We start from the raw sequence: 8,471 nt of genomic DNA on the forward strand, positions 1-8,471 counted from the left end.
TTCATTCGACATTTCGTTCACTTAATCGTCTCATCTATTCATCCAATTGTTTCAGTTCATTCATTTACTCTCGATTTGAAACAGAGGAGATTGAAGCTGTCAACTTATTCACCGTTTTCCATACATTGGTTCACTGGTCAAACACAAAGCGCTCAAGCGAGGCACCAAGGTACTTTCAAAGGATTATTCAAATTTGAACCTTGCAACCTCGACTGAATGCTTTGTGTTGACCATTGAACCGATGTATGGAAAATGGTGAATATAAATAAGATAACATGTAAATTCAACAAATTTTATTGTAATTCAAGATTCCTAATATATATTTACAAAATTGGATTGATGCTGACAGACACACAATTTTCTCGAATATTACGTGCATGTCGAACATATAATCAAGAGTTATAGATGGTGCGGGATTTTAAGCTACACGGACGTACGGTGCAACATCCGCGCACACTGTTGCAGGCAATCGATGTCGCGAGCCATGACACACGATTCAATATGTTGCACGCAATGTTGTTGAAGTAGAAAACGATCCTACCATCATTACCTGCAATGTTGCGCGCAATAATGTCCACGGTGTGTCCGTAGCTTCATATGTACAGATTTCATCTCATTATCAAAATACTGATACATAGCATATAACATTTCTGTCATATTCAGGAAATATGATTGATTGAGATGTTAACTTAGTATCATTGTCATTGGCTCATTCACTCACACGAAGGCCATTCAATGGTAAAACTTAAATGGGTTTTCCTATTCATATGTAATTCTGCCTCTACTACTCACTTAAAACCTCGCTCGAAAACTAACACATTTGAAAGCTGAAAATAAGATAAAAACACCGGATTATTACAAGTTATTGATTTTGCGTGCCAGTGTCGGCTGTCCAAAAAATGATAACAATTAAAACCTAAATTCGAGGACGAGGTCAAAAATATGGTCCAAGTGACATCACTATTGATTTAGATAATTTTTGAGCACAAAATCCATGATACAGAGGTGGTGTTTACCTGCTCCAGTCATAGGCCCATCGTTTTGACCTCATTCCTCACTGCAGACAGGAATAAAGATTCGATATTGACGAACCATGACGTCATCTGATGACGTCATTATCTTTGAAAACTTAATAAGAATTTTTAGGCTGAAATTTGGGGGAAAAAATGCAACTAATTACTTTGTCCTGTAACCTATTATCATAACGTAAAGGCACGGGAAATTTAAATCAAATTAAAACTGTTGGCCTTCATTTCCTTCGAAATGCCGTAAACTAAATTGAAACATGTCTTGAAGTCTAGTGTGAGGTACGACTTTTATATAGTGTTCCTTCAATGGCTTGGCGAGTAGGAGTCCCCGGCAGAGCTTCTTGTTGGCGAGTTTTCCGAGGAAGCCGAATGATTGTCTTTGATAACAGAATTTCTCTCCCTTGAGATAGGCAGAGAACTCATGGACATCAGCGCAGCTGTTGCAGAACGAACTCTCTGAGAATCTGCAATCTCTTCAAGTGAAGGCTTGCGTTCTTGAGTTAGAGGGACTTTTTGTTCTGCAGATGGCGATCTAGCGTCCGGGGAACCGCGAGAAGGTCGTCTAGATGATAGCTCTCTTGCTGAGAGCTCACACATTTGAGCCGGGCTAAGATGTACAGGTCCTATTCCTGGGTAGAACACGCAGGTTGGACATTTTATTCCAGCGCAAGGCTGTGATGGGCGACATTCGGAAGGACTTAGAGGCATAGCTTGACGCGCTGCTGCAAGCGCATATGGTGAAAACGCTGACAAACCATTACTGAGGGCGCTTGTTTGTGTCTGATAGATAGTTGGTAGGCCAGAGGGAGGACCGCGAGCTCTAGCTTCTTCGTGGCTTGGTAGAACACATTCAATAGTTTGAACAATATCTCCTCCACATCCTTTTAGAATTAACTCTAAAACATTTTGCTTCTGTTCTGGAAATAACCGCATCAGGATACTCAAATATCGTATATGCTCCGATCTACGAGCCTCCTCTCCTTCGTAGCTGCTGTACGCTAAATTTATGCTTCTACTTCGCATTCTTTTGCCGTCAGGGCCGTCCTGTTCACCGTTGGCGAGGCATTCCTCATCCTCGGAACGTTGGCGTTTCCATTTGCGTTCGTAGTTGTTATCCATTGTCGTTTCTGTAAAGTAAAAAATAATAATAATTAAAACTAAATAGAAAAAACCTTGCAAAACCCTTTCTTTTCTATTGTTGTCGTAGACTAAGAAGGCAAAGCGTCAAAAGTCTAACGGAAAATTATTAAAACGACTTAAGATATTTATGAGCTAAGCTTAGAAAGTAGTTATAAGAGAGGTGTTGCTATTCAAAATTTTTCAAATTAGTTTCATAGCAGCATCAACAATACACTAACATGTCAATAACATGTTATCATATTGAGTTTTCCTAATCAATTATTTAGGCGTTAACTGAAAACGTTTCTCATACTTCCTTAATGCTATGGCATATTTGCCATTCAAAATAAACCTATGTAATTCTTTTTATTTTTATTTTTTTCCATTGCGAAAAGCTTACAAAAAGACCCAGAATATTCTGTAAATGTTAGGAATTACTAAGATTACTCAGATTAATCGGGAATTTTTCCAGTTTACAGAAGGAAAAAAAACCCAGAATATTCTGTGCATGTCAGGAATGAGATCTTTCTATTAACTACACAAGAATTACACAATCACTCTCTGTGACTTATAGGACTACTATGCTAAAGAATTGTCTAGTTCTAAAACTATTAAAGTCTACAAGTCTAGTTGTTATATTAAAAAGTTAACGCGCGATCGATTCTCTTCCTTTGCTTAATTTCAGCATCGAAAGCGGCGTTTAGAGGTACACGGAAAACTGCCAAGTAAACTCAAGCAGTATGAGTTGCACAGTGAAGTGTTAATCTGGCCTAACAGATTATTCTCTTATTTAAACCTAAAAAGGCGAGTGAATATAACTAAACCAAGTAAACTATCATGTTAAAAAAACTTTTTGCGAGCTTTTCAAGTGTAAAATTGAAGAAAAAAGTCGCCACAAAAACATGAATGAAACGAAATCCACTTATGTCTTTTTTTTCAGATTCATATTTTCACTTTTTTTGACGGAAATTTAACCTTAGATACTGATGTTGCTCAAACTATTAGACCTATAAACGCTTATTCAAATTGCCTAAGAAAGAATCATTTATTGTAATATTTCTGTTTCTTTTATTCGACGCATATGTATAAGAATACTGACCTTATCGTATGGTGATTTTAAGTCTTGCAAGACAAATTCAAGTGAAGAGGCAACCTTTTTATGAGCGTTGTTGATAGTTTCCGTGACAGTGCATCTGTGTTCATACAGCAAGAGTCACGTCTAATTGAATTGTACTTAATATGTAAATACAAGGATTATCGATGTCTGGTCTCCATTGAACGTGAAATTATTAATCCGTAAGTGTAAACTATATCTTATTTTATGGAATATTTAAGAGTAAATATTCGTTCTAGATTGGAATTTAGCTTGTCATTCGTGGAAAAATTGTCGTTCGGAAGTGGTTTTTTGCCACTTATTAGGACAGCTTCCGAAATCAAGTGCATGATTATAACTACAAGTACTGAACAACACGTACTGACTATTGTATGGCTGCTCAAGTGCAGCGTAGATAAAATGAAGGTCGTCTAACGGAAGAAGGAGTAGACCTCACACGTTCATGATTTAGCTCCGATAAAGAACTTTGCAAACACTTCGATTTCCTTCCTTCCTACCTTCCTTGCGTCAATTTTTTATCGTTTTCTTTTGTCTTTCTTGGCTTTCTTTCTTTTTTTTTTTTTTTTTTTTTTTTTTTTTTTTTTCCTGTTTTGTTTTGCTTTTTGTTTTTTTTCTGTTTTGTTTTGTTTTGGCTTTTTTTTTCTTCTTCTTCCTTTCTTTCCTTTTAAAGGAAGAGTTATCTTCCATTTCTATTTCGTTTACACCTAATTGCAAGATTGTCACTGTTTTGAAGACATAGACTGACATTTATTGATATTATCTTGTTAGTATATACTAAAACAGTTATTTTCATCGATCTAGGGGGCCTAAGAATCAAAACAAAAAATATTGCTAATTAATTCCAATTTGTTAACTTGTTATGACAACATCAGTCTGGGAATTAGGTGCATATTCTTTCTAGAATCCTAGTAATTTTTAATATTAGAAACTGAATTATCAAGACAAAGAGAATTGACGATATCATTATAGCCTCAAGCTAGGCTGAAGCGCGTTGTCAAAACTAATCCAATAAGAGTATACACAGTCGAATTTTTTATACAGCTATTTCGGTCATGGGATCAGTTCTCCCAAAACATCATCTCACCCCGTGGGATATACTTGTAGCTATTTTCTAGAACAAGATCACTGGATGTGGGCGGTGAAAATACGTTCAATTCATTTAACCATACAAACGAAAATACTTCCGAGAAATATTGCTAGAAAAAGGTAGAAAAGTTGTTCTAAATTTACTGAAAAAGTTCGATTGAAAAATAACCTGGTTCAAGCTTGAGACGCCAAAAGTTATTCAAGTTCTTAAAATATTTTAATCCAAGAACCACCTTACTGTACTAAGAAAAACAAGCTGTTAAATAATGCAAACGAGTCGTAATGCCAAAGTTCAATGACTATGTCGTCTGATCATTCAAGCTCAAAACCCTTTTACTCATTGATAGTTATAGTTAGATAAGCTGTACAAAGTTCTCAAATCTTAATAAAGCTCTTCCAAGATAAGCTCTAGATTCTACTGAATTTCTCAACGTATGAACTCATTTTGACTTAAATACTTTATTTCACTTTGAACATCCTGCAGTCATAGGTTATTCAGTTCAGTACAAGTCCGGCGTAAAGTTTATATTTTTGTACAGTGTTTCACTTTGAACAGTTTTTTAGCATAATATTCACAGTAACAAGTGAATTAACAATGAATAAATAAACGTTTATAAGACTGAGATTATAAGGAATCTTTAAAAGGGTGCGGTAGTAGATTTGAACGAGTCGAGTAAAAAGCAACTTACCACCTCTAGATGCTGTAGGTGTTGAGCAAGGCGAATTTCCTCTTTCACTGCGGAAAGAAGCAGTACTACCGTTACTAGGAACTGGCGAAATAGGCGTTTTTGCTCGCACTGAACCATCCTTTAGAGACATAGAATCGTCGGAGTTTGTTTCATGCGATCTTGGGACGGAAGCGTTGCAGCAATAAGCCGGTACTTGTCCGCCACCATACGGAAAATGAACTGCGTTTTCTTCACTTTCTTGTTGTCTTCGCAGAGCAACTTGAGCAGCCATAACTCGTTGTCTTTCTGCAATCAGGTTACAATCAGGGCAAGTACAATCCTTCCATTTGCAGAATCGTTTGTGTCCTTTGAGGATGGAAATAACTCCATGGTTTCTGCAGCGAGCGCACTTAGGTGAGCGTTGCTGTTGGGCTGCTGCTGCTGCTGCTGCTTGAGACGAAGCATTGACTGTTAAACTCATTGGAGGCATCGGGGAATGAGATATTTCCTCTTTCTGAAGAATAAACAAAGAAAAGTATGAATACTCTGTGTCATTGCCAGTTAGATCAAAATGTATGGTCTAAAAAGTCTAAACTAATCAGTGTAGAAAGGCTTGACAAAAATCTCATAAGCTGTTACAATTCTATTTCAAAGTAAGACTCAATCAGCTGAAATCCTTCAAGGAAGTACGTAAGGCATTAATCATTAATTCGTATTCCTAGCAGTGATCAGTTTTAGTAAGCTTGGAGAGAGCTATGGCTGGGCTGGACAATATCGTTCTAAAGATACCAGCTTAAGATTAGTGTAAGTGTTTTAGAGTAAAGTTTGATTGGCAACCTGGTCGGCGGTCCCTGGACTGTTACGTTGCCAAAACTCTTGAGAATAAGCCATAGCGATGAGCAACAACAGATCACTCAGTGCAGTGTCCATCCAACACTAGCGTAAATTGAAATTTCGAATGAACGATGCAAACTATATATAGATCTCTCATTCAAAACAAGCTTCTTCACTTGCTACCGTCAATAGATGGCATCTACACGTTTAGGGCTAAAGTTTTTGTGAAGCAGACGATTCCGTTTGACGGCTTGCAAAGATGTAACCAACTACCTTGGATTATAACCTATACTCTATGACCATTAAATGCGATGTCACTGGATTGAACATGAGAAACTCCGCGGCTTTTTATTTCAATGATAACTTGATATAACGAAACTGAGAAATCTTGTTTACTAAGAGCAATAAAGCTTGGTTTTAATCGAGCAAGTGCTTATTTTCGCGAGTCAGACCAAGCTAGTCAAACCAAGCGCTGATGTAAGCACTTGTAGTATGACTTACCAATATTGTTAAAACATTAAAAGAGGAAACACTGGAGAACAAACCACTTCAATCATGATCACCGTTATTAATGTGATGAAAATATACGAAACACAGATAAGATTGACTGAATTAACTGTGTTTTGTGCAGGAATTAAAACCACAAAAGGTTCATGCAGTAAAATCGTTCAGTAAACTCAAGTTGATCAGTAAGCGATGTTCTCCAAGTTGTCGCGTCAACGAACTTGCCAATGGAAAAAAAAATTTTCAATGACCGGCTAAAAATAGATTGAAATCAAAACTAAAGAATCCAAGGGGGAAAAGACATAAAACTAAAAAAGATACTTGCATCCAATAGTTTCTTTTATGGAGAACTATTGAACGGCACGTCTAGCGTCAAGCTAAGAGGTTTCAAACGGTAAAATCAATTCACTCATCATTGAAAAGAGGCTATTTATAAAATCGAATTGTTTCAGCCTTGGCAAAAAGTGCCACAAGCGTTAAATCCTATTCTCACCTAAAGAGGTATTGTATCAAACTTGTTACACTCACATATACTGATATATATATAAATGTATACATATATATACATACATATACTTATGCATGAGTCAGTCCACGGTATAGCGATTCGCGGTACTCAAATCTCTTCCGCCTATAACATTCACCACTGCGGCTAATCCCAATTTTCGAGTACAGATTCTCGTTGATTTGATGAACTATAATTCCTGGTACGACTTCAAAGCGCGAAACAGGTAGGGGACTCGTTGTGACTAGCTGGAGGACAATTAATTTGTCCGTTATCCCGCTCGCCACGAGGTCAAACTTCAGATCCAACCCAGAAACTTCCCGAAGCTATTTATGACCTAACTATTGTGCAGCACCGGTGCAACCAAGGATAACATGTCGTCAGAAGTTAACTCATCTGCGAATTCTACGCTGCGATATTTTTCTTTGTGAAGCCAATTAGTTCAAAACTATAAGCCTGGAATATTCGAAACACGCAATGATTAGCGATGACGAGTTTTTTGGACATTTCTGGAGAGCACTGTTTTTAGAGTGCCGGAAAATGAATGATAACTTCAAAGGATTAAATTTCTGGATAATGTTAATCTTTTAAGTTACTTGGGCTGATTTTGGAATAAATACTCATCAGCCGAGTAACAATATTAATTTCTTTTTGATTTTACTTGAGTCTCAGTTGAAATTAGACGGATATGAGTCTTTGATACAGTGTAACGATTTCATCTCTCTCTCTCTCTCTAATCTTTATGACCCTTGGTAAATACATTCGTTTTCCTTTTACGATTTCCCTGAAATGATTTCTACGTGCGCTGGGCAGTGATCGATACCTCCCGTTAACTTCAGACGAAGGATATAAATAACAATAGAAAAATAGCTTTGCAGATCATCACGCAACACCCAACGTAACAATTAGTAATAATCCAGTGATATAAAACAAAATGTGACAGCTTATCCAATAAACATTAGAAATTACAACTAGAACATACTTTAGTTTTGTGAGTAAAATAACCAACAAAAGATTACTATTATAGATTATAATGACTACACGTTTACATAGTAAAAAGGAAAAAAAAACCGGCTACATTAACTATATATTTAATTTCGACTGTTTTTGACTTACTGGGATGTTGTCCAATGCTGTCTCCAGGATAAGAAAAATAATTCAGGTCAGTGTAATAATGTTGTTGTATCTTTGTTAAGTTGTTTCCACAAATGCATACACGATCAGTGATCATTGACTTTATTCTGTTTTGGATTCATGTGCAACTCGCTAGTTGAACCTTCCAGAGTCTTCGACGTGAATCATAACAAGTGCGTGACGTCATGATCGCCATAGTAACCCCATTCAGTGTTACCCGTTACATCATTTTGCAACAAAGTATCAACCTCTTCACGTAGCATGACACGATGACAAGATCTTTTAGTGGATTTTCCTGGAACTTTTCGTTTGAGAATCAAAGGATGATTACTTCCCAAACGTCCCGAGTTCTTTACAGATTTTAAATATAATTTTGTTTAAAGGCTATTATATCAACACGACAGGTTTTGCTGCTAATGTTGTTTGTGTCAAACAAAACAATATAAAATTATTTGCATTTTTTCTTTCTTTTTTTTTTT

General features: G+C 36.6%; 1 protein-coding gene across 2 annotated transcripts; it reads right to left on the minus strand.

Annotated features, from left to right (window-relative positions):
* Positions 1-278: 278 nt before the first annotated feature.
* LOC116303815 (doublesex- and mab-3-related transcription factor A2) lies at positions 279-8,126 on the minus strand. 2 transcript variants are annotated; one of them, XM_031713418.2, is made up of 3 exons: positions 7,975-8,126; positions 5,037-5,529; positions 279-2,155 (listed from the first exon to the last, which is right to left on the minus strand). In XM_031713418.2, the coding sequence occupies exons 2-3, from the start codon at positions 5,503-5,505 to the stop codon at positions 1,332-1,334; spliced, it is 1,293 nt and encodes a 430-aa protein (XP_031569278.2). In that variant the 5' UTR covers positions 5,506-5,529; positions 7,975-8,126; the 3' UTR covers positions 279-1,331. The 2 variants fall into 2 exon arrangements, with proteins under 2 accessions (XP_031569278.2, XP_031569279.2); XM_031713419.2 differs by lacking the exon at positions 7,975-8,126 and adding an exon at positions 6,924-7,170.
* Positions 8,127-8,471: the final 345 nt, after the last annotated feature.

This window comes from Actinia tenebrosa, unplaced genomic scaffold (genome assembly GCF_029948245.1).
Source record: "Actinia tenebrosa isolate PJP-AT-01 unplaced genomic scaffold, QUT_ActTen_1.0 PGA_scaffold8__29_contigs__length_14323225, whole genome shotgun sequence".
NCBI lineage: Eukaryota > Metazoa > Cnidaria > Anthozoa > Actiniaria > Actiniidae > Actinia > Actinia tenebrosa.

Coding starts and splice junctions, on each gene's coding strand:
- LOC116303815 (XM_031713418.2), bottom strand. CDS start 5,505: ATGCCTCCAATGAGTTTAACAGTCAATGCTTCGTCTCAAGCAGCAGCA. Junction 2,156..5,036: donor ACCTACAGCATCTAGAGGTG/GTAAGTTGCTTT, acceptor TTTACTTTACAG/AAACGACAATGGATAACAAC.